Source organism: Pristiophorus japonicus, chromosome 5, assembly GCF_044704955.1.
Source record: "Pristiophorus japonicus isolate sPriJap1 chromosome 5, sPriJap1.hap1, whole genome shotgun sequence".
NCBI lineage: Eukaryota > Metazoa > Chordata > Chondrichthyes > Pristiophoridae > Pristiophorus > Pristiophorus japonicus.
In genome coordinates, this window is record NC_091981.1 from 202,975,095 (window position 1) to 203,002,324 (window position 27,230).

Sequence of the window (27,230 nt, forward strand, 5' to 3'; positions counted from 1 at the left end):
CAATCTTCTGATCATCATACTGATCTCAGCTGATTCACTGTTGCTGATTCCTGAGGATATGCCCTGTAGATTTTTGGCAACTATTCCAAGAAAAAAGATGTGATCTGCAGATTGGGCAGAACCCAGCCAATAATTCTCTTTCGAATACTTCTACAAAGCTTTTACTGCTTTCATAAAAATTAAACTAAATTAAATCACAATGACTTAGATGATGGCATAGAAAGCCACATATCCAAATTTGCCAATGACACAAAGATAGGCGGCATTGTCGGCACTGTAAATAAAAGCATAAAACTATGAAGGGTTATCGACAGATTAAGTGAATGGGCAAAACTGTGGCAAATGGATTTCAATGTAGGCAAATGTGAGATCATCCACTTTGGCCCTAAAAAGGATAGAACAGAGTACTTTCTAAATGGTGAAAAGCTAAAAAAGAGATTTGGGGGTCCAGGTACATAGATCATTAAAATGTCATGAACAGGTGCAGGAAATAATCAAAAAGACTAATTAATTGCTAGTCTTTATATCAGAAGACTAGAATACAAAGGGGTAGAAATTATGCTGCAGCTATACAAAGCTCTGGTACACACCTGGAGTACTGTGAGCAGTTCTGGGCACCATACCGTAGGAAGGATATATTGGAGGGAGTGCAGCATAGGTTTACCAGAATGATACCCAGACTTCAAAGGTTAAATTACACAAATTAGGGTTGTATTCCCTAGAATTTAGAAGATTAGGGGGTGATTTGATTGAAGTTTTCAAGATATTAAGGGGAACAGATAGGGTAGATAGAGAGAATATAATTCCACTGGTTGGGGAGTCTAGGTCGCATATTCTAAAAATTTGAGCCAGACCTTTCAGGAGTGAAATTAGGAAACACTTCTACACACAAAGAGTGGTAGAAGTTTGGAACTCTCTTCTTCAAAATGCATTTGATGTGAGATCAATTGTTAATTTTAAATGAGAGATTGATAGATTTTTGTTAACCAATGGTATTAAGGGACATAAGCCAAAGGCGAGTATATGAAGTTAGGTTGCAGATCAGCCCAGACTTCACTGAATGGCAGAACAGGCTCGAGGGGCTGAATGGCCTAATCCTGTTACTAAGTTCACTTTCTGCCAATAGCGACTGGATATACTGTAATGTGTTTCTATAGTGTCCTGCTAAAATCAGATTAGTTCCTGTAATCAAAAGGTGCTTTTAGATTTGTGTCAATAAACAAACAGCAACCTTGATGAATTGAAGACGTTATCTCAAATCGGAACTGCAGCTGTCCGCTGACATGATCTGTTGGCAGCCTTCGGCCCAATGTATAGCTTACCACTCTATCCCTGAAAGAAAACAAACATGATTATAGACTCTCCCCACATGAATAATAAAACAAGATTTTGACATTTACTACAGCAGTTTGAAACTAGGCCAAAGATTTATTATGATTCAAAGCATGCAGCAGAGAAACTCAGTACATTCACATGGAATGTTTTTTTTTGGTAGCCATTGGGAAGGCATTGGATGACCAGCAGTTACATAAACTACCGTTAATATTCTGCTTTGATTGATAGCTACCAAAGCAATTGTTAACCCAACCAATTGAGCCGATGGGCTACATTATTCACTCGTTAGGTTTCTTGCCCATTGGCAGGAAAACCCCATTGTCATCTTGCTGTTTTCTATTACTTGACAGATATTTAAAATGTCTTCCGTGGACTGGGCACTGCAGCAGCCATTTTACACTTCCATTTGGGCCTTGCACTGCCTCAGAGAGCGCTGCAACCAAAAGAGGGACATTCATCAGCTGGTCCTTAGTGTGGTGAATGTTTACTCATGATATATATTAGGAAAATCACATTTGTATTTCTGTTTATAATTTAAAAGTTTACCTCAGAATAATACTTACACTTGACTGCACATCAAGCGGGTACCTAAAATAAGACTGTTGCTTCCAGTGGGCCTAGAATACTTATAACCCTATAGTAACAGTTTCAGTTTATAATCAGGATAAGCTCTTTTTATACTTATTTTGTTTGCAACTATCCTTCAAAATTATTTGAAAAACCCACGACCTTGCTACGAGTCACATTTTGTGTGCATAAGTTTAGCAGTTTTTGATTTACATGAGGTTATCAAGCAAACTGATTACAGCAACCAGAACTGTGAGTTATGAGTGAATACAAAAGCACAATAGTTAGAAATATTGCTGAGAAATCAAAATGCAAGTGATTTTCATGTCACCTGATATGTAAATTGTGAGCACTCAACATTTTGTGTAAAAACGCCCAGCTATCAAGGTTACCACTCCATAACAAACTGTGCTGGCTGCTCTGTGGTATCTGACAGTATTGCCCCTTTCTCCATAACCACATTAGCGATGGATAACTTGTGTCACCAGACAAATCGATCTAATCTAGTAACTGTATAGGTTTGTAGTCTGTGAGCGGCCGCTGGGTTTGGTCGGGCACAATGGGCGCCCCTGAGGCCTCATTAGGCCACGCAGCATTCCTCCCCTTTAACTAAAGGGGAGGGACATTGCTACACATCAGCGTGATGTGGTATGTCCGTGTCACGCTGACATCAGCACCGCCGCACAGACGTGGTCAGCACGGCGGTGGTGAACACCACCACGCTCCCAACCCGAACCCGCCCCTGTACCACCTCAAACAGTGCCCCAAAGCTCTGGGAGGCGGTGTCAGAGTTAAAGAGCCAAATTTTCCGTCTCTTCCCTCCGAATCCTGCCGGGTGGTGATAATTCTTTGAAATATCCTCCCGAAACGGGGCGCAGGGCAATTTTCCCCCCATGGTGTTTATATATCAATCACATTACTGACTATATACATCTTTAATACATCATTGCATTTCCCCTTCTTCCAGAAAACTTTTTTAAACTGAACTCAAAATTCACCTAATTGCAAAATTAAACATGGGAATTATTATTAGGACAATATTAGGACTATATGGTTATTTGTTTGTGTGGAGGGTAAATACTAACACAGGCTGGTTGTGCAGAATAGTTTTGAGTTGTAATTTCTATATAATTCTACATTACTGTACAGGTAAATTATAAGTCTAATCTATCAAATGGCCTTCCGATTCTGCTTTGGTATCTCCATTCTGGTTTTCTCTTCCTAATTTCAGGGTTAGTTTGTTGTTTTGTTTCACTAGCCTCAGGTTTAAGACTGTTGTTCCAGTGTTGTAGTTTCTTCAGTTGGCTCTTCTGCCACTGGCTCCATCCTTTCGAGGTTTTGATAAGATTGCTTCACTTCCTTCTCAATTGTTAATTACTTGGGCTAGGCTTTCCACTTACATCACTAGGGCCCAAAAACTGGGCAATGTTCCAGCCTTAGCGATGTTTCAGCCTTCAGGATCGTTGGAACATCGCTCATTTTTGGGATCGCGACTTTCGGCTTTTTTGGGGGGGGGGGGCGATAGCCCAGCGATGATAAACGGGCCTCAGTGATGTGGAAGGCAAGGCTTCACAAGCAACGGCCTTCTGCGCATGTGACTTTTTTTGGCAAACAGGTTTGCCCGCAATTCGGGAGGTCAGGGGTCATCCACGCATGCGCAGAAGGCAAAGGGAGAGGTAGAGAGAGAGAGGATAGAGAGAGAGGAGGAAGGCAGAGACAGAGAGGAGAGAGAAAGAGAAATAGAGAGAGAAAAAGAGTTTTTTGGCAATAAAAAAATGTCTGATTTAGAACATAGTCTTCAGGATGTGCAAGAGGGGAAGAGGAGGGCCAAACCCTTCTCAGATGAGGCAAACGAGGCCCTAGTCGTGGCGGTGCTCTCCCAGTGGGCCCAATTAACCTGGGGTGGGTGTGGGAAACCTCCACATCGGGCCTACCATAAAATATGGGGTGAGATCGCCGACATCGTCTCATCTGCATCCCATGAGGCCAGGGGATCTGACCAGTGCTGGAAGTGTTGGAACAGCCTGATTGCTTCGACAAGAGTAAGTATAGATTTTAAATTGTAATGATGCAAATTGTAGTTATAAATCTCCAGATTGAAATTAAGCTTGTTAATCTTGCATATATTCCCTGCTAAGATTTGGACAGGGCTCGGAACCTGTGCCCTTTTTAAGTCTCAATGTGTCAGTCTCTCCGGCTGCTGTCACTTACACAGTGACCCAGCCTGGACTGGGGAGAGCTGCGCTTGCTCACTGTCTGCCCTGGGACATTTTGGGACATTAGCTCCTGTCATTGCCGAGATCACCAGCTATCCTGATTCCCACCACCCCCAGGGGCCCTTCAATGGAGATTGTAGTCGAGAGAGATGTTTGTGTCAAACATTAGATCCTAAACACGATCTTTGTTATAACCATGCATCAATGGTGGATACAAACTCTATTAGCATATAACATTGGAAACTGTTGTCTTTCCATGATAGTACCTGTAAAGTCCTTACTCTACAGCATGAAACCACACGAGGCACATTCCAGGGACAAGGCGACTCAGTGACCTTAACTCTTTATTACAGAACTCCAGAAGTGATGACCCTGCGTGGGACCTCCCTTTATATACCTGAGTGATCAGGTAAGGAGTGTCTCCCACAAGTTCACCCCTTGTGGTCAAGGTGTGCATCTATGTTGAGTGTATACAGTAATACAGTAATACATTGTAGTTACAAACATGACATCACCTTCCCCCCCAAAGTCTTATTGGGATCATAGGTTTAGTCTTTCAGGTGGTCTGCGTCCCTCGTGGAGCGCTGCAGTTGGGGCTCTGGTTGTTGGACACTGACGTGAGTGTCTGTCACCTGTGGTGATTCCGGCCTGTCCGGGCTGACCTCAGAAACTGTGCATTCCTCTAATTGCTTTTGTTGCATGTTCACTGGCGGTAGTGTGAGCTCCATCTCATGGTCTTCTTCAGGTTCCTCCGTGTCATTGCTAAACCTTTTTTTTACTTGGTCCAGATGCTTACGGCATATCTGGCCATTGTTGAGTTTTACCACAATGACCCTATTCTCTTCTTTGTCAATTACAATGCCCTCAAGCCATTTTGGCCCCATGGTGTGATTGAGTACAAATACAGAATCATTTATTTCTATACATCTCCCCCTCGAATTATGGTCCTGGTACTCGTTTTGTGCCTTAAGCTTGCCCTGAACTATGTCGGTCAGGACTGGATGGATGAGGGACAACCGAGTTTTGAGTGTCCGTTTCATGAGTAGCTCTGCGGGCGGGATCCCCGTGAGCGATGCGGGCGGGACCTATAGGCCAGCAGGAGGCGCAACAGGCGGCATTGTAGGGAGGGTCCTTGAATCCTGAGCATCCCTTGCTTAACGATTTGGACTGCACGTTCCGTCTGGCCATTGGAGGCCGGCTTGAATGGCGCAGTCCTGACATGGTCGATGCCATTGCCCGACATAAACTCCCAGAATTCATAGCTCGTGAAACACGGGCCATTATCACTAACCAGGATGTCCAGCAAGCCATGGGTTGCGAAGATCGCATGTAGGATTTTCACGATGGTGAATGACGTGCATGAATTCAGGATGATGCACTCGATCCATTTCGAGTACGCATCTACAACAATAAGGAACATCTTCCCCATGAACGGGCCCGCATAGTCAACGTGAATGCGTGACCATAGCTTGGTGGGCCAGGGCCACGGGCTGAGCGAGGCCTCCCTGGGGGCATTACCCAGCTGGGCACATGTCGTGCATCTGCGAACACAGTGTTCCAGGTCTGAATCAATTCCAGGCCACCAAACGTGTGACCGGGCAATGGCCTTCATCATCACAATGCCTGGGTGCTCGCTGTGGAGTTCCCTGATGAAGGCCTCCCTGCCCTTCTGGGGCATAACTACCCGGCTGCCCCATAATAGGCAGTCGGCTTGGATGGAGAGCTTATCCATCCGTCTGTGGAATGGTCTGACCTCCTCAGGGCATGCTCTGTGTGTGGGCACCCAATCCCCAGTCAGGACACATTTCTTAATCAGGGATAGGAGGGGATCCCTGTTTGTCCAGATTTTGATCTGGCGGGTTATGATAGAGGAGCCTGCACTGTCGAAGGCATCGACAGCCATGACCATCTCAGCGCTTTCCTCAGCTGCCCCCTCGGTGGTGGCCAGTGGGAGCCTGCTGAGCACATCAGCGCAATTTTCAGTGCCGGGCCGGTGCCGGATGGAGTAGTCATAGGCCGCTAGCGTGAGAGTCCATCGCTGTATGCGAGCTGATGCGTTGGAATTGATAGCCGTGCTGTCTGACAACAGGGATGTGAGTGACTTATGGTCCATCTCTAATTCAAACTTCCTACCAAAGAGGTACTGATGCATTTTCTTTACACCATAGACACACGCAAGCACTTCCTTCTCAACCATCCCATGCTTGAGAGAGCGACCTGGAGGCATAAGCCACAGGTTGTAGCTGACCCTCAGCATTACCCTGCTGCAACACGCACCCAACCCCATCGGACGATGCATCACATATCAGAACTAAACTTTTGCAAGGGTCGTACAGGGTCAACAGCTTGTTTGAACACAGTAGGTTTCGCGCCCGATCAAAAGCCCGTTCCTGACAGTCCCCCCAAAACCAATCGCAACCTTTACGCAGGAGCACGTGTAGTAGCTCCAACAATGTGCTCAAGTTCGGCAGAAAGTTCCTGAAATAGTTCAACAGTCCCAGGAATGAACACAGCTCTGATGTGTTGCAGGGTCTGTGTGCTCGTTGAATCGCCTGTTTTGGATTCGGTGGGCCGAATCCCATCTGCAGCAATCCTTCTGCCCAGAAACTCAACCTCAGGAGCTAAGAACACACATTTAGACTTCTTGAGTCGCAGGCCTACCCTCCTCCAGGTTGTGGAGATGTTTCTCGGTGTCTCGACCCGTGATGAGAATGTCGTCCTGGAACACGATCATTCCAGGAATGGATTTAAGCAGGCTTTTCATGTTGCGTTGAAAAATCGCGGCCGCTGATCAAATGCCAAACGGGCACTTGTTATACGCAAACAGTCCCTTGTGCGTGGTGATGGTGGTCAGTAGTTTAGAGTCGTCGGCCAGTTCCTGGGTCATATAGGCTGAAGTGAGGTCCAACTTGGTGAACAACTTGCCGCCTGTCAGTGTGGCGAAGAGGTCCTCCGCTCTTGGGAGCGGGTATTGGTCTTGTAAGGACACCCGATTGATGGTGGCCTTGTAGTCGCCACAGATCCTGACAGAGCCATCCACTTTAAGAATGGGGATGATGGGGCTCACCCAGTCGCTGAATTCAACAGGCGAGATGATGCCCTCTCGCAATAGCCGGTCCAACTCGCTCTCAATTTTCTCCCGCATCACATACGGCACCGCTCTGGCTTTGTGGTGCACTGGCCTGGTGTCCGGGGCGATGTATATCACTACTTTAGTGCCTTTGAAAGTCCCGACGCCCAGTTGGAAAAGTGACTCAAATTGTTGTAGGACTTGTGAGCACGAACTTCGCTCCACCGAGGACATTGCGTGAACATCCCCCCATTTCCAGTTCATCTCGGCTAACCAGCTCCTCCCCAACAGTGCGGGACCATTGCCCGGGACAATCCAGAGCGGCAGCCGTTTCACTAAGCCATCGTGCGTGACAGCCAACATTGCACTGCCTAACACCGGAAAGATTTCTTTGGTGTAAGTCCTTAATTGTGTCTCGATACGTTCTAATTTGGGTCGAATTTGGCTTTGAGTGGCCATAGCTTCTCGAATTATTGAACACCCATGAGTGACTGGCTGGTCCCCATGTGCAGCTCCATGCGTACTGGGATACCGTTCAATAAAACCCTCATCATCATTGGTGGCGTTCTGGTGTATGAACTGTGAATAGTCGCCACATGGACCCGCTGAACCTCGGCGTCCATCGATCTGCCCCAAAAGTCATTCTGCCTCACAGAACCCTCTTCTGGTCCATCTGCCTCCTATATCAGTCTGGTTGCAGGCTTTCTGCACATACGAGCTAAATGGCCACTGAGGTTGCAGTTTCTGCAGACAAACTGTTGGAACCTGCAAGATCTGGCTGAGTTTTTTTGCCCCACACTCAGCCAGTTAAAGTTTCCATTGTTGGGGACAAAAGGGTTGTGGCCAGGAATTCTGCACTGATTGTCCCTCTGACTGCTCTTAAGTACCCTATTAGTGGGTGTCAATGGCCCCATCCCGGGCCGCATTATCCACTGTGATGGCGTGAACGTCTGTTCAGCCCGCCATTGTCTCTGTTGAGGTCCTACTTTGGGGTCTATTACTGCCTGATGAATGTTGGGCTGCCCCTGCCTGCCTGCGGGGCTCTAAGTAGCATTGAGGATGTTGACTCCCTGATCCATCGCCGCATTGGAGGCAGAATTGCGCGCGTAAATCATTTTCATCTCTTCCTCCTCCACCATGAAAGTCTGAGCCAACAACACCGCCGCTTCCAAGGTCAAGTCCTTGGTCTCAATTAACTTGCGAAAAATTCCCGCATGACCGACATCCTCGATAAAGAAATCCCTTAGCATCTCCCCCCTGCAGGCGTCTGTGAACTTACAGAGGCTGGCCAAGCGCCTGAGGTCCGCTACAAAGTCTGGTATGCTCTGTCCTTCACGATATCGGTGGGTGTAGAATCTGTGCCGAGCCATGTGTATGCTGCTCGCTGGCTTGAGGTGCTCCCCAATCAACTTGCTAAGCTCTTCAAAGCTCTTCCGCCGGCTTTTCGGGTGCCAGTAAGTCCTTCATGAGCGCGTAAGTCTTTGGCCCGCAGCTAGTCAAAAGATGAGCCCTTCGCTTGTCGGCCGCTGCATCCCCCAGCCATTCTTTAGTGACAAAGCTCTGCTGAAGCCTCTCAACAAAATCGTCCCAGTCTTCCCCAACACAGTACCGTTCATCTGTGCTACCGGTGGCCATTCTCGTTGGTCGTGAATTCTTGTTTCTCGTCGTCAATGTAAAGTCCTTACTCTATAGCATGAAACCATATGAGGCACATCCCAGGGACAAGGCCACTCAGTGACCTAACTCTTTATTACAGCACTCCAGAAGTGATGACTCTGCGTGGGACCTCCCTTTATATACCTGAGTGATCAGGTAAGGAGTGTCTCCCACAAGTTCACCCTCTGTGGTCAAGATGTGCATCTGTGTTGAGTGTATACAGTAATACAGTGGTGTTACATTGTAGTTACAAACATGACAGTACCGAGTCAATTAGCTTATGCCATGCTCCTGTCATGTTTGCAGAGGAAGATATCTAAGAATCGGGCGGAGCGGAGGCGGACCGGAGGAGGGCCCGCACAGCTAACTCAGCTCACCGAGTTGGAGAAACGTGCTGCGGCACTGGTCGGCCACCTGTGGTAAGGCAGAGCCTTCCCTTGCGTCACGTGAGTAATGTGACAAGCAGTGTTAAAGTAATGTAACGTCATTTAATTATAATATACCAATAATGTCATGTTATGCATGCAGCTATCCTGATTCCTATGCAACCTCTGTGCAACGCCCAGGTTGACAACATAAGCGATAAGAGCAGGAGCAGGCCATCTGGCTATCTATCCCCTTCTCTCTGCTCCCCATAAACCTTCACTCCCTTATCATTCTGTCTATCTCCGACTGATCCAGCCTTCACAACTCTCGAGTTCACTAAATTTCAACTTGGATTTACAATGTACTCCCGTGTGATGCGTTATTATGTAACGTCTCTTGGTCTCATTTATTGTAGTAGTGCTGCTCCTCCTTCGTATGCCAGCGCAGCACAAGAATGTGTACCCTTCCGTTCTAATAAGCTCAATTGTGTTTTGCGGGCCCAACAACACCCATGCACAGCGGGCACTTACTGAACCTCAACCTGCATCCTTGCAGGTGGTCGTCACCACGGTTGGGGAGGAGGAGGAAGACGATGAACAGACAACGGAGCAAGAGGAGGAAATCTTGGATACAGAGGATCAACTGTCCCTAGCATCGCTCTGACGGAACTATCACCTGTGGAACCTGCGACCATAAAGTTGGCTTCGACAGAAGTAGTAGCGGGACCAAGCGGGTTGCAGCCGGCGACACCAAGGCATGTTAGTGCTCATGACAACCCCACAGAGGTCGAGTCAGCGAGGTCAGTACACGCCTCCTCTGGCCGATCGAATCAAGGGCTTAACCAGACTGTACATGGAGAGTGTCGCAATAAGTCGCGAGTTCCTCCAGGCATTCGTGGTATACACGAGAGACATGTCCCTGGCGTCTGCTCGCAATTCGGAGGATACGCAGCAGATGATCCGGGAGATGTGTGCGACGACCACCTCTGTTGATGCCTTGCAGCATGCGATAGTGGCGGGACACGGCACTGAACCCCAAGGTGCCATCGTACATACCACCAGCACCTGCACACAAGCGAGTCACTTCCTTCAGACTCGGAAGGTGATTCTGCAGCTACGTCATCCCCTCCAACATTCCAAGAGCCAATCGAGCCACTGTCAACCCCCCCCCACGCAGGAAGTCTTGCCATCACCCGCGGCACGCCCGACTCATCTCGGTGCCTGGGGACCAAAACGGATGGGGAGCGGTTAAGACACGGGGGTGGGGGGGTAAAGGACCTGGAGGGAAACATGGCCGCAGGTAGGGAGGGGAGTGCTTTATTGTTGTTGTTATTGTTATTGTTGTTATTATTGTTATGTTGTTCTTATTGTTGTTGGTTTTAACATTTATTGTTGGTTCACTGTTGGGGTGGGCGGGGGGACAGGTGGGTGGGTGTTACAGTTAAATTATTGTTAAATTTTATTGTTAAATCATTAAAAAAAATTATTTCACTTTACAATTATTGTGCAGTGCCTTCTAATAACGTAAGGTAAGGTAAAACATGAATACAACTGTTGGGAAACAATGGCCAGGCCAGGCCAGGCAAGGATAAAATGGAACGGAACTGCAACTGCAACTGCAATTGTTGTCTTTCCATAACTGTAACTGTGACTGTCCCCAACATAAGTTCATGCAAAGCGTTCATTTATGAACTGCTGGCGCAACAGTCTTGCAGCCGCGTAACTCCCACGGGGTTTTTCCAGTCTTGCGGGCGGTGGGGGCATGGGGGCATGGGTTCATTGCTAGGCTGATTGTCCTCCCCGTGGTCCTCACCAGGCTCCTCCTCCTCCTCGTCTGCCTCTTCCATCTCCACTCCTTCCTGAGGTGGACCGGCAGTCCCATCTAGCAATTGTTGTCCTCTCCTTACAGCCAGTTTATGCAACATGCAGCACACTACAATAAACTCAGCGACCTGGTCAGGATGGTATTGTAGCCTGCCTCCAGAGTGGTCCAGGCACCTCCAATTGTCTTTTCGACGATATTGCGTGTAGCTTTCATTGTAACTCTTGTCGGCTTCCGCCTGGGGATTACGTAGGGAGGTCATGAGACAGCTGGCAAGGCCATATCCTTTATCCTCCAGTATCCAACCATGACCTTGTGGCTGACTGTTAAACAGGTCAGAGACACCGTTCTCACGGAGGATGTGTGCATCATGGATGCTGCCTGGAAATTTAGCATTTACTGCCATGATTATTTGGTTGTGGTCGACAACGAGCTACACACTCAGGGAGTGGAATCCCTTTCAGTTACGAAACACCTCCGCATCCAGTAAAGGTGCTATCAGGGCGAAATGCGTGCAGTCTGTTGCTCCCTGCACCTTGGGGAAACATAGAAACATAGAAACATAGAAAATAGGTGCAGGAGCAGGCCATTCAGCCCTTCTAGCCTGCACCGCCATTCAATGAGTTCATGGCTGAACATGAAACTTCAGTACCCCTTTCCTGCTTTCTTGCCATAACCCTTGATCCCCCGAGTAGTAAGGACTTCATCTAACTCCCTTTTGAATATATTTAGTGAATTGGCCTCAACAACTTTCTGTGGTAGAGAATTCCACAGGTTCACCACTCTCTGGGTGAAGAAGTTTCTCCTCATCTCGGTCCTAAATGGCTTACCCCTTATCCTCAGACTGTGACCCCTGGTTCTGGACTTCCCCAACATTGGGAACATTCTTCCTGCATCTAACCTGTCTAAACCCGTCAGAATTTTAAACGTTTCCATGAGGTCCCCTCTCATTCTTCTGAACTCCAATGAATACAAGCCCAGTTGATCCAGTCTTTCTTGATAGGTCAGTCCCGCCATCCCGGGAATCAGTCTGGTGAATCTTCGCTGCACTCCCTCAATAGCAAGAATGTCCTTCCTCAAGTGAGGAGACCAAAACTGTACACAATACTCCAGGTGTGGCCTCACTAAGGCCCTGTACAACTGTAGCAACACCTCCCTGCCCCTGTATTCAAATCCCCTCGCTATGAAGGCCAACATGCCATTTGCTTTCTTAACCGCCTGCTGTACCTGCATGCTAACCTTCAATGACTGATGTACCATGACACCCAGGTCTCGTTGCACCTTCCCTTTTCCTAATCTGTCACCATTCAGATAATAGTCTGTCTCTCTGTTTTTACCACCAAAGTGGATAACCTCACATTTATCCACATTATACTTCATCTGCCATGCATTTGCCCACTCACCTAACCTATCCAAGTCACTCTGCAGTCTAATAGCATCCTCCTCGCAGCTCACACTGCCACCCAACTTAGTGTCATCCGCAAATTTGGAGATACTGCATTTAATCCCCTCGTCTAAATCATTAATGTTTGCTATTCTCAAGAAACTCAAAGCCCTCCCGGTCTGTGCCTCCCTGGTCATAGGGAAGTTTATAAAGTCCATCCTGCGAGCGTAAAGGGTTTGAGTCACCTGTCGAATGGAGCAATGTGTGGCGTGCTGAGAGATACCACAGATGTCACCAGCTGAAGCCTAAAAAGAGCCCAATGCATAGAAGGATAGTGCCGCAGTAACCTTTACTTCAACGGGCAATGCGGTCCTGATGGTGCTGGTAGACTGCAGATTTCCTTTGATGAGCTGGCATATCTCAGCGATGACCTCCTTGCAGAATCGCAACCTCCCAAGGCACGTGTTATCAGACAAGTTGAGGTATGATTGCTTTTCCCTGTAAATTTGTCGGTTGTACGTTCTCCTCCTCCGCCTCCACATTAGTCTGCCACCTCTTTGATTGGGCCATTCACGAAATCCAACTTCAGACTCCAGCATGTGAGCAGTTACAAGTAATGGTAGAAATGTTACAGACCCTATCACTATCACTAATGCTATAAATGCCCTTTGTACTAAAATAAATATAAATATAAATGTGAGTGGATCAATCAGTAACTAAGGCCCTTAAATAACCCATAAATTATAAGCCCCTTCTTTAACCAGCCTCTCACTTCTGTGAGGAGTGCCAGGTAAGAGCAGCTTTTCTCCAGCGATGTCCAGTGATCTTCTCGGCGAGCGATCAGCCCAGCGATGTGTGGGCGATGTGCTGAAAGTTGTGTTGGGCGATGTGTGGGCGATCACCTCAGCGATCACCTCGGCGATGTGACACGAAAGTTGGGCCGGCAACTTTTCGCCGATGTTCCAACCCAACTTTCCATTTTTAAAGTAAAATGGGCGATAGCCTGCCTTTTTGGGCAATAAATGGGCGATAGCCCAGCGATCTCAAGTGGAAAATCCAGCCCTTGTTGTTGTAACATAAAACTTTGCCGCCTTACTTTTGTACAGAACAATTGCTGGTTTCCATTCATTTTGCTCAGGTAAATGCACGCTGACTGGATCTCCCAGAAGCAGTATGTTTAACGGACAAGAACCTCAATCATATGCATTGTTTACTTAGTTACTGCCATTTAGCTCAGTTGCCAGTGAGTTACAGTTTGTGGGGTCAAGCCCCACTCCAAGACCTCTGTGTATAATCTAGACCGACACTTCAGTGCAGTACTCAGGCAGTGCTGCATTGACAAAGGTGTCATCTTTTAGATGAGATGTTAAACCAAGGCCCCATCTGCCTGTTCAAGTGAATGTAAAACATCCCAGGCCGTTAGAGTAGAGGTGCAGGGAGTTCTCCTGGTGTCTTGGCCAACATTTATCCTTCAACCAATACCACCAACAAAATAGGTTAACCAGATATTTATCAAATTTACTGTGATGGGACTTTGCAAATTATTTTGCTGTGTTTCCCACAGGACAACAGATGACAGCATTTCAAAAATAATTAACTGGCTGTGAAGTGCTTTGAGGATGTGAAAAGCACTACATAAATGCAAGTCCCTTCTTTCCTTTATTTATTTAAGCTATTGTGAAAAACCTTTCATGATTTTTGGCTTGTGCAGCACTGAGGTGGGAAATGTTATTTTTTTTCTCTCCATGATCCATCAACAATTACACATGATATTACAACAATCGACCTCCTCTGAGCACTTGGCATTTATATATCATCCCATCTCTGATCACTAGAGGGCTGCATGCAACTTCTACATATCATTACACTACTTATAGCTTACTGCCCTAAACAGTGATTAAGGCTGAACATAGTTTGATTGTTGACCCAAAACATTGTACAGTGCTGTTTATTTTCAAGCTAGAGAGGAAAGAGTGATTTATCCTGAGGTGACTGTAGTCGATTGGTTGATCATTTCATCAACTTTTCTTCCTATGGATTGGCCGACAGCACTCTATTCTAAGCCTCGTAGTAGCTTGGAAACCTGATAGTGATTCAATTAACTCAGAGGAATGGTAAATCTTTCCCATCTCTGGTAGGACTGCTTCCTACTTAGAATCATAGAAATTTACGGCACAGAAGGCAGCCATTCGGCACATTATGTCTGTTCCGGCCAAAAAGAGCTATCCAGCCTAATCCCACTTTCCAGCTCTTGGTCCATAGCTTTGTAGGTTGCGGCACTTCAAGTGCATATCCAAGTACTTTTTAAATGCAATGAGGGATTCTGCCTCTACCACCCTTTCAGGCAGTGAGTTCCAGACCCCCACTGCCCTCTGGGTGAAAAACGCTCTCCTCAATTCTCCTCTAATCCTTCTACCAATTACTTTAAATCTATGCCCCCTGGTTATTGACAACTCTGCTGCTAGAAATTAGGGGTGCCTAAAAATGTATATGCTTATGCGAATGAAACTGTGACGTGAATAATACTGTGTTATAATGATTGTATGTTTTTGCTCGAGACAAGTAAGGGGTTAATGTATAAGTTGTGTCTTACTGGAACTGCATAAATTTTTGGTTTCCTGGACAAGTTGTATTTGAGTTTGAGACAAAGGGCCCGAGTTTGGTCAACTTACCGTCGGCTGCCGCCGAGTTTTCTCAGTGGTCTCGATGGTTTTTGGGCGCTCTCCCCTCCGAACGAGTCTCGTCAGATCCTCACGCCGGCGGGAAGAGACCGCTAGGTACCGTCCGCTGGTGTGCGCCGGTGTGCAATGCCCACAAGAGTCCTCCCACCTGCTGCGTCCCCATTTTGGTCCGGGCGGTTCTCCGCTCCAGCAGGGGAAAAAGACCGCTACGTGGAGGCAGGTCTTACCTGAATGGTAAGTATGAAGACCTGCAAAAAAAGATTAATGCACTTCTTTTCTTTATTTCTTTTGCAAGGATTTAGGTGGATGGAGTCCCCTGAAGGATTTCTGATATTTTTTTTTATTGATTTGAAAACTTTTTATTTTATCAGTTTCCCATCTCCCTGACTCTATACTCGCTGGTACTTTGCTGAGGATCACATTTGCCACCCAGAATGGGAGCTACTGCCCGCTGCCGGTGTGCAAGGCCCATTTTTGTCGCCAGGCGGTCTTTCCCATATTTTTTCATGAAACTTCCGCCCAAAGTACCGTCATAATCTTTGCGGTCCTTTGGACGGTACTTGAGCGGAACTTATGTTTCACCAAACTCAAGCCCAAGTGTTTTTAGTTAGATTAGATTAGATTAGATGATGCTTAACATTCCACACAAGGGCCCACAGCATGGCCTTGCCTCCCAGGCTCGCTGCTAGCTGTCTGTTGATTGTAAGTTAGGATTTTGACTCTGTCTAATGTATCTTTAATTTGGCCAATGAAGGCCCAACCTATGTTTCTTCCATTATTACTAATAACCATATTGTAATGCTAAGGTAGGAATTGGAATTTGTTTAACAGAACTGCTTGTGAAGATACTTAAAAATTAATTAGTATAAAGGACACAGAGGGAGTTAAGGTATCATCTCAGGATGGAACGGTCTGTTAGATTAAGGAGAGATAGTTTGGATAGCGGCTGGTTGAGCAGACAGCTCTAGCTTAGAGCCTCTGATTTAATGGCCCAAGGTTGTGCCTGGTACATGCACTGGCTGCACCAGGGAGGACAGGGCCAGATGAGATAAGAGGGATCCAGATAGATTGGTCTGCAAAATGTATAAACAAGAAAGATACGTGAGGGTAAAACATAGGACCCCTTAAGGAAGGGTCTTCATCTGTAAGTTTAGATAAAGAACTCGACATCCCATTGGGCACCTTATTTTAAGGGGAACTTCTATAGGTTAAATTGTTCTGTCCATATTCTACCCCAAGTCCACCCCTAAAAAGAGAATAAAAGCAAGACCCGAAGAGCCCTTAGCGCAGACAGTGAAGTAAGGACTCCTAAGGGTGAATACCATGCTAACTTTGGTCTAACACTCTTGGGTAGTTCAAGAAGAGAGAGCGAGAGAGCGAGAGCGAGAGCGAGAGAGAGAGAGAGAGATAGAGAGACGTGAGACAAGAAGGAGAATGAATAAGAGGAGCTGTTCATGCATGCCAGCCATCCGTCCAATTGGCCGGTACCAGCTACTTGTCACGGTCATACATTTTTGCTATATAACTAGTGTGTTATATTCCATCCTAAATTCCGATTAAACACAATATACCCACCATATTGGTTTGCAGTCAATCCTGATTATTTGAAGTACCAGAGAAATAAGTTAATCTCAACACTGCTAAGGGAAATAGATTCTTCCTATCCACTCTATCTAGGCCCCTCACAATTTTCTACACCTCAATTAAATCACCCCTCAGTCTCTGTTCCAAAGAAAACAACTCCAGCCTTTTCAATCATAGCTAAAATTCTCCAGTCTTGGCAACATTGCAACAGTGACTACACTCCAAAAATTACTTCATTGACTGTAAAGCGCTTTGAGATGTCCCGTGATCGTGAAAGGCACTATATAAATGTAAGTCTTTCATTCTTTAAATCTCCTGTGTACCCTCTCTAGTGCAATCACATATTTCCTGTAATATGCGGACCAGAAATTCATGCCCAAGTATGATTGTTTGTCAATGGCAGGGCCTGCGGGAAATCCATTCTCCCAGGTTTCCCGTACGCCTTGGAGCCGTACTCCCCAACCCACCTTCCCCACTAAAATTCAGCCCAATGTGTTTATAATTGGGCTACTTCGTCAAAAGAATGTGCTTATTTTACTTATAGTTATGAATCTCATTGGACTGGACTGCACTTGGCTGTTTCACAGGTAAATCGGATGTTGATTCAGCCTTGTGCCTGGCAGCTTTGAAAACTACTTGCTTATCCTACAGCCAATTCTGTAGAGGTCAATTCAGTAAACATGTGGATGTCGTCCTTTGTATATTCTCCTTTCATGTGGCAAGTTCAACTGGTGGCAAAAAAATGAATTTTAGGAAAAAAGGCTAAAAGTCCATGTGAGCATTGTACATGAATATGCATATTACTGAGCGAGAGGAACATATGCAGTGATTTTTTTAATTAGTCCCCACAAAGTGACCAAAGTAAATCGTGATATGACTGCAGCATTGTACAGCCTGATCTTTCGGTGGTATTTGCTTCCGTTTACAGTCTCATTATTTCGGTGTGAGATTGACAGATTCTGAAAAGACATTGATTGGATGCATTTCATGTGGCTGTAAAATATATTCTATTAAAAGTTACCATAAAATACAGTGCATAAATGATCCCCTTTAATGATTGTTGATATTAATAATACCTATTACTAGTGAATATTTTGACCATGGTCTCTTATTTGCTTTTACTTTTAGTTTGCTACTCAATTTAACTTAATGTTAAAATATCACCGCTACAGGAATTTCATGACCAAAATGTCTGTGGGAGCTTGGGAGATAATATAACCTACCCCCTCCACGCCCCACCCCCGCCCACCCCCTCGATGAGAAACTGATGGGATGGGAGAGGATTAGTCGCCCATTTTACTTTCCATTAGGGCTGGTTAGGTTAATAAGATCCTGTTGTTGTTCAGAATAAATTATTCTTAATATGAAAATATTTTGATCAGAAAGTCAATAAAGCTGAATGTAATGCTGGAAACAATCACTTAATACAATCAAGAAGACAGCTTGCTTTCATCCACTTATGTTCAGACAGTATCAATGACCTAACACAGAGACACTGGGGGGGAGCGGGGGGGAGGGGTGGATTTTAAAGATCTCAAACCTGATCCCAACCCACCCATTGCCGATTTTAACAGAGGTGACCAATTCGCTCTCCAGAGGTGTGTTGGTCGTTAAAAGCTTCTAAGGAGGCTGAGTGCCTCCATTTTAACAGGATTTTTTTTTAACCCATGGAAGCCGAGTTTCTCAGGAATCTTGGCAGGTAAAAGGAGGCAAGAAGAGCTGGATCCAGAAGGTAAGTGCCTTTACAGCACTGCTTGTGAGTCAGGAGGAGCAGGAATAATTCCTCCATCACATCAGTAAGGTTACAGCAGACACAATGGGGAGAATTTTATCCCCCAAGAATCGTAACATTTTTTTGCGGCTAGTGATAAAGTAGCATGAAATATGCAGAAAGCAAACAGTGATTGCAAAAAAGACAAAGATGAGAAAGGCCATTCAGTTCATCTTAGCTCATCCTCCAGATAGACTTTAAAGTCCCCATTACAGCACCAACCTGTTTCTTCAATGAAACTAAGTTTTTGCCCACATTAACCTACTCATAAATCCGTTCCATGTGTTGATCACTCTGCCTGGACAAATGTTTTCCTTTTACTGTCTTATATAGGTTTATAAGGTCAGCTCTCTGGCTCCTCCTTTTAAGGATGAAAAACCCTGATTTCTTCAGTCTGTCTTCATAATTCAGTGTCTGGCACTTGGGAAGAGTCTGGTGGAATACTACCTAATGCACCCTTTAAAAACTTCAGCTGGGGTCTTGCCAGCTAAAGACCTCTGAACTCTTGCAGCTAAAGGTAATCAAGCCTGGAGGGAATCCAGTAATACCCCACTGGCGCCATGGGGGACTGAATCTGCCTCGGAGTTTGCAGCCGACAGTTCAGAGCAGGCGGTATGGATGGGTCATGACAGGAGCAGGGCTCCCAACCCCAATATACAAACGACTCAGCCCCTGTAACTTATGATAGGGTTTGAAGCTCCTGACTTAACCAGACTTGAGGTCTGCTCCACTGCCAGTAGAGAATCCCACTGAATTTCGAGCTCTTTCCTTTTATGTTGTCCTTGACCAATTTAAAGCTACATAAATTGAGATCATTTGTGTTTCTCGGGCAATTTTTCAAACATCAGAGAAAGTCATCATCATCATAGGCAGTCCCTCGAATCGAGGATAACTTGCTTCCACGTCAAAAAGTTCATAGGTGTTTCAATGATGGACCTAAAATTCCAGGTCCAAACTAAATCTTTAAGGGTGGAAGATGCCTGTGCGTGGATTTTTTTAACGTGTGGTGACCGTTGCACACCAGCCACCACACGGACTTGGCAGAGCTAGGTCTTGGTCCAGTAGCAAGGATTAACAAAGATGATTGGAGACCAGCCCTGCTGCACGGACCTAGTGCGCACACATATCGCAGAGTGGGCTGGTCTGTACTGCTCCTGGGCCCTCGCCCTTCTGGACCCTGAACTCACGCCTCTCCTGGGCCCCAATTACGTCCCTCTACAATCTCTTGCCGCTCCTTCGCCCCGACCTCGCCGCTCCTTTAGTACTTGCCCACACTCCAATCACCGACCTGGACCTTGATGTAATAAAATCTGACACTACTGGCTGGATTTTAGCACCCAAAAACGGGTGGGTTGGGGTCGGGTCAGAGATTAAAATTTTAAATTCTTAAATCCGACCCCAACCCGCCTACTTCCAAGTTTAACGGAGGTGGGATAAGGATCGAGCAGCCAACCCGCTCCCAGGAGGCAGGTTGGAAATTTAAATATTTTAATGAGGCTGGCAGCTCTGATTTAACCAACTTTTAAAGAAAGAAGAAAGACTTGGACTTATATAGCGCCTTTCACGACCACCAGAAGTCTCAAAGCACTTTATAGCTAATGAAGTACTTTTGAAGTGTAATCACTGTTGTAATGTGCGAAACGCGGCAGTCAGTTTGTGCACAGCAAGCTCCCACAAACAGCAATGTGTTAATAACCAGATAATCTGTTTTTTGTTATGTTGATTGAGGGATAAATATTGGCCAGAACACTGGGGAGAACTCCACTGCTCTTTTTCGAAATAGTGCAATGGCATCTTTTTCGTCCACCTGAGAGAGCAGACGGGGCCTCGGTTTAATGTCTCATCCAAAAGACGTCACCTCAGACAGTGCAGCACTCCCTCAGCACTCAGCCTAGATTTATGTGCTCAAGTCTCTGGAGTGGGACTTGAACCCACAACGTTCTGACTCAGAGGCGAGAGTGCTACCCACTGAGCCACAGCTGACACTGACAGTGACCTACCAGGTTTCTCAGGCCTCAGGAAACCTGGAAGCTGAATGTAGGTGAGGACAGTTTTGGGGAGAAGGTATGTAACTTTACAGCACTGCTTGTGAGTCAGAAGAAGTAGAATTGCATCCCCCCAGCCTCCCAAGCTCCCCCTCCATCAGACTGGTCTTCCCACTGACGACAACCTTCATCGTATTGTGTAGCACTACTACCACCGTGCTAAATGGGATAGATTCAGAACAGATCTAGCAGTCCAACACTAGGTATCTATGAGGCACTATGGGCCATCAGCAGCAGCAGAATTGTATTCCACCACCATCTGTAACCTCATGGCCTGGTATATTCCTCATTCTACCGTTACCATCAAGTCAGGGGACCAACCCTGGTTCAATGAGGAGTGTAGAAGATCATGCCAGGAGCAGCACCAGGTATACCTTAAAATGAAGAGCCAACCTTGTGAAGCTACAACACAGGACCTCCGGTGGTTGTTGGAGGTCAATCATCTCAGCCCCAGAACTTCGCTGCAGGAGTTCCTCAGGGCAGTGTCCCAGGCCCAACCATCTTCAGCTGCTTCATCAATGATTTTCCCTTCATCATACTGTCAGAAGTGTGTATGTTCGTTGATAATTGCACAATGTTCAGTTCCATTCGCAACTCCTCCGATAATGGAACAGTCCATGCTGGCATGCAGCAAGGCCACTAATCACATTCAGGCTTGGGCTGATAAGTGGCAAGTAACATTTGTGTCACACAAGTGCCAGACAATGACTATCTCAAACAAGACAGAGTCTAAACAAAGCCCCTTGATATTCAAAGATATTACCATCGCTGAATCACCTACCATGAACATCCTGGGGTCACCAGAATCTTAACTGGACCAGCCACATAAATATTGTGGCTAAAAGAACAGGTCAGAGGCGATTGTCTCACCTCCTGACCTCCCTGGGAGGAAAAATGCACAAACATTAGCGTCCTCGTCCAGGCCAACATCCCCAGCATTGAAGCACTGATCACACTTGATCAGCTCCGCTGGGCAGGCCACATAGTTCGCATGCCAGACACGAGACTCCCAAAGCAAGCGCTCTACTCGGAACTCATCCACAGCAAACAAGCCAAAGGCGGGCAGAGGAAACGTTACAAGGTCACCCTCAAAGCCTCCCTGATAAAGTGCGACATCCCCACTGACACTGGGAGTCCCTGGCCATAGACCGCCCTAAGTGCATTCGGGAGGGCGCTGAGCTCCTCGCGTATCGTCGCTAAGAGCATGCAGAGATCAAGCGCAGGCAGCAGAAGGAGCGTGCGGCAAACCAGGCACTCTGTCCACCCTTTTCCTCAACGACTATTTGTCCCACCTGTGACAGAGACTGTGGTTCTCATATTGGACTGTACAGCCACCTAAGAACTCATGCTAAGAGTGGAAGCAAGTCTTCCTCGATTCCGAGGGACTGCCTATGATGATGATGGAATACTCCCCCACATACTTGGATAAGTGCAGCTCCAACAACACTGAAGAAACTCGACACTATCCAGGACAAAGCAGTCCACTTGAGTCCACTTAAATATTCATTCCCTCCACCACCGGTGCACCATGGCTGCTAGTGTGTATCATCTACAAGATGCATTGCAGCAACTCGCCATGGTTTCTTCGGCAGCACCTTTCGAACCCGCGACCTCTACCACCAAGATGGACAAGGGCAGTAGGCGCATGGGTATACCATCACCTCCAAGTTCCCCTCCAAGTTCCCCACCATCCTGACTTGGAAATATATCGTCGTTCCTTCAACATCGCTCCCTGCATTCGACTGGAAGCTAAGCCTGTCGATCATGCTGACTTCAAGGGTCGGAACCTGCCAAGTACAAAAGACGCACGCTGCGGGGAAACCTTCCGGGTTTCCCCTCTGTAACTCTGCACCCCACCCCCCCCCCACCTACGTAACCCATCCCTGTTAATATCCAGGCCTATGCAAATTAACGCATTAGTCACTTCCCATTGGGCTGATATTGCCTCTCTGTGTCATCTGACCTGGAGGCCCACCTTTTGCCCTTCAAATCCCAACATGGGCAGCCAACGTGTAGCAAACTTGGTGCCCATGCATAATGTGTGTTAATGGCTCATGAATGCCCGCCAGTGTATTTAAATTAATGAGCCACCCTCTAATGTGACTGGAGCACCTGAGCAGTGCTGCAACACAAAATAACCCAACAGCAGATCAGGAAAGAAAATGGTGTACTATGCTGTGGCGGATTCACTAAAATATTTAACTGAACTGTGGGAGCTTGCTGTGCGCAAATTGGCTGCCATATTTCCTACATTACAACAGTGACTACACTTAAAAAATACTTAATTGGCTGTAAAATACACTTTGAGACATCCTGAGGTCAAGAAAGGTGCTATAAAAATGCAAGTGTTTATTTTGAACTGATTATGGGGCAAGGTCAGGTCATTCAGGCACAGCCAGTGCCTCTGCAGCAGTGGTCCCAGTGCAGAACAGTTGGGATCACATTTTGTTGTGGACAATTGATCATTTAAGTTACCCCAAAAGAAGTGAATGAAACTAATTATTTCAGCATAAGCATTAGAGTATTTGCATTACACACAACGTCACGTTTGCATACGTCTATTGGAAAGCTCAGTATTTTTAGCATTATCCACCGTTTTCTTCTAGTTTATAGGTGCCACTCTAAGCCCGATAGTTAAGCACTGTTCGATTCTTTACAATAATGGAAGGTGTTTACCTGAGGGATGGTAAATCTTTCATGACTATTGATTTTATTATGGTCCTGGCTACACCTACTGTAGCACAGATTACCACACTGAGTGGGCGAACAATTGGGGGGCTTTACACGGGTCCCGCGACATCCTCTATTTTGGTCTTCCCCATAGCACTGCTGGTAAGTATTAGCGCCCTGCAAACAAAAATGACTTTGTGGTGACGTCAATTGATGTGTATTTTAATTTCTATTAGTTCTGACTGCATTGCCCCTTTAATTCATAGCTCTTTTAATTGGCCACAATTCCTTGTGAGTTCCACAGCCTCATTCCCAGAGATTGTGTGAAACTCAAATGCCATTTCAGGACAAGAACTTCTCTTCGGTGGTCTCCACTAATGGCACCAGGAGGACGTTGCATGGAAGGTTGGTGCTGTGCCACCAATCTTCAGCCCCCAACAAATTTATTTTCCTTAGCATTGCAGTCATTTATAGCGGCCATTAACTCCAGTTGCCCATGACACAATGTGTCAGAACTAATAAAAATTAAAATGAAGTGAAAAAATGCAGTTTCCAACTCTTACTGCCTTTCAAAAAAAATTTACATTAAAAAGTCCCAAGTGTGATTATTCAGCTCTTTAAGCTGAATTCCCTCCCGAATCTCAAAAAATGGGAAAACTTCTTCAGAATGTCAGGGAAGGGGCACCCACGGTCTTGCATGCAGCACTCCAGCTTTGTGCAGGGGTCAATACTACAAGACAGGTCCTCTACCCACAGGAGCCAGGACAGCCTCCAGAAAGGATGTGGGACTACATTACCGAGGTCATAACTGTTAGCAGTGTTGCCCCCACCACCTGGCTCCAATGCCCAAAGAAGCTTCATGGCCTCAGACCAATGGTCAAAGTCAGTGAATGCATCTTAAAAAGCTGTCTCCTTCAAATTGCACCACTAGCCTCACACACTGCTCAATGCATGACCTTTACCTCCAATCACTCACCTACCAACAATCTGCACCAATCATGAGGCGCATCTCCCATTCCTAGCCTCACCTCACGCTCTTGGAAGAGACAGTGCTGGCCATTCTTGGCAGGGACATGGCTGAGCCCTTGGCCTATGGCGGGGCAGAAAGGATACAAGATGCTGGTATCCTCATAAACGTTGTCCTCTTTCTCGTATGCACCTCTTGCTTTCTCATCCTCCCCTCACCATAACTGCACCCTTGTGCTTTCCTCATTTCACAAACCATAATGCAGACTGCCCAGCCAGCGGGTGACTAAGAAGAGGGAGAGGAGAGTGAAGAACAAGATGATGATTGATTTGCTACTCCCAACTCCTCAAGTTCGAACAGCAAGGCCATTTGCAATGTCCCCTATTGAAAGTCAGCAGCCTTCCACCAGCCATGCTGCAGCCACTGAAGTAGCACTACAGGCACAGACATATGGCGTGGTCCCGGTCTGCGAGACCTTCAGCAGGCCGGGGCCATTAGAGGGAGCAATGTATGGCAGCCCGGCCCGGAAATGGGCATGGTCCCAGACTGCAAAACCATCAGCAGGCCGGGGCCATTAAAGGAAGCAACGAGCGGCGGCATGCCACTGCAGGGAGCAGCACATGCTGCTACAGGAGGGCGATGGCTGACTGCAGTGCAGGCAGGTACAGCAGGAGTGGTGAGGTTGGGGCGAAGGGGTGGCAAGAGTTCATAGAGGGATGTGATCGGGACCCAGGAGAGACGTGAGTTTGGGGCTCAGAAGAGGCGAGGGCCCAGGGGCAGCAGGGGCCAGCCCACACTGCGATATATGTGCGCACTTGGTCCGTGCAGCAGAGCTGGTCTCCAGTTGTCCTTGCCACTGGACCAAGACCGAGCTCTGTCAAGCCCATGTGGTGGCTGGGGTGCAACGGCCACCACACGTTAAAAAAATCCCACACAGGCATCTTCCACCCTTCAAGATGTAGTTCGGGATCCGGGTTATTAGGTCCTTCATTGAAACACCTGTGAACTCATCACTTTTCAGCGTGGGAGCAGGTCATCCTCATTTCGAGGGACTGCCTATGATGATGATGAGGCTCAGGCACACACAAGACAATTACTAAGGAAATGCATAAGGGCGATTAGTTGATTTCTTGATGTCATATTGGATGGATAGATGTATAAAGTTGTATTGGAAAGATCTCTTTCTGATGGCTTTTATTTCAGCATTGTGGCCAAGAGGACGCTGTGATGGTCAGTAACAGAGGGAAACTAAGGTGTGGGACTAATGTTGAAAGGGGAATTGGGGTTGTGGTCACTGATACCACAGGATGATGATTTCATCCCGGATATCCCGGCCACAAAGGAGCTGTCTGGGATGCATCCTTCCATCTGCTTCCTCCTTTTCTGCTTCCTCCTTTTCTGTGTCTTCTTCACTCTGCGAGCGGATACTGTAAATCTGGAATGCCAGCATAAAATGCTGGAAATACTCCACGCAGCATCTCGACCCGAGACATAAAGTCTGTTTCTCTCTCCATGGATGTTGAGTATTTGCAGTATTTTCTGTTTTCTCAGAGGCCTTACTTTACCATCCGAGGTCTTGAAAGTGTTCAGCAGCACTTACTACACACTTAAAAAAACTTTTAACATCTATTTCAGCAAGCCACTGTTTCAATAAAATAAAAAATAATCCAGTCCAAAAGCTGAGATGCAAACTTACCTGAAAAATGTGTGTGTCCCATTAAGAGGTGCTGACAGCATCTCTGTTATTCTCTCTTTCAACATTAGTGGTTATGACCCAGCTCTGCGCTAGGGTCAAAGTTGGCCATGGTGACATTAAGTCTGTGTGCTTATCCCTAATCCACCATTTATTTTGGCAGGGCGCTAAAACCTACTGGCAGCATTACAGAGAGGAGCAAAATGTAGGACACCGCGTGACCCACCATTCTTACCATTTTTTCCCGTAATTGGTGGCGTTAAGCCCCCGAGTTTTTAGCACTAAATGTTGTATGTATAAATGTAAATGCCAATCATAGATGGTTGGAAAAAGACTGTTACAGTCTGTAACTTAATCTTAAAGCTTTTACAGAAATATAAGAAACTTAGCAGTGCAGAGTACATCATCATCCATCATCATCATCATCATCATAGGCATTCCCTCGGAATCGAGGAAGAATTGCTTTCACTCCTGGTGAGACCTTTGGTGGCTGAACTGTCCAATACGAAAGCCACAGGCTCTGTTACAGGTGCGACAGATAGTCGTTGAGGGAAGGAGTGGGTGGGACTGGTTTGCCGTACGTTCTTTCCGCTGCCTGCGCTTGATTTCTGCATGCTTTCGGCGTTGAGACTCGAGGTGCTCAGCGCCCTCTCAGATGCACTTCATCCACTCAAGGCGGTTTTGGGCCAGGGACTCCCAGGTGTCAGTGGGGATATTGCACTTTATCAAGGAGGTTTTGAGGGTGTCCTTGTAACGTTTCCACCGCCCACCTTTGGCTCATTTGCTGTGAAGGAGCTCTGAGTAGAGCACTTGCTTTGGGAGTCTCGTGTCTGGCATGCAAACTATGTGGCTTGCCCAGCGGAGCTGATTGAGTGAGGTCAGTGCTTCAATGCTGGGCATGTTGGCCTGGACGAGGACACTGATGTTGTTGCGCCTGTCCTCCCAGGGGATTTGTAGGATCTTGCGGAGACATCATTGGTGATATTTCTCCAGTGACTTGAGGTATCTGCTATACATGGTCCATGTCTCTGAGCCATACAGGAGGGTGGGTATTACTACAGCCCTCTAGACCATGAGCTTGGTGGCAGTTTTGAGAGCCTGGTCTTCAAACACTCTTTTCCTCAGGCGGCCGAGACGGAGGAGACGGTGTTGGATCTCGTCGTCGATGCCTGCTCTCGTTAATAGGAGGTTCCCGAGATATGGGAAGTGGTCCACGGTGTCCAGGGCCACGTTGTGGATCTTGATGACTGGCGGCAGTGCTGTGCGGTGAGGATAGGCTGGTGGAGGACCTTTGTCTTATGGATGTTTAGCGTAATGCGCATGCTTTCGTACGCCTCAGTAAATACATCGACTATGTCGGCAGTAGCCCAGTGGCTATCATATTATATCAATGGCCCAGAGGTT

General features: G+C 46.7%; 1 protein-coding gene across 8 annotated transcripts in view; it reads right to left on the reverse strand.

The window, feature by feature from the left end:
* The window catches only part of LOC139264565 (E3 ubiquitin-protein ligase HECW1-like), a 751,381-nt gene that overhangs the window by 338,536 nt on the left and 385,615 nt on the right, over nucleotides 1-27,230 (reverse strand). For all 8 annotated transcript variants that reach the window (XM_070881227.1, XM_070881228.1, XM_070881232.1 and 5 more), the window contains one exon: nucleotides 1,232-1,332. In XM_070881227.1, the coding sequence (XP_070737328.1) occupies nucleotides 1,232-1,332 (101 nt within the window). The remainder of the gene's footprint in view (nucleotides 1-1,231; nucleotides 1,333-27,230) is intronic.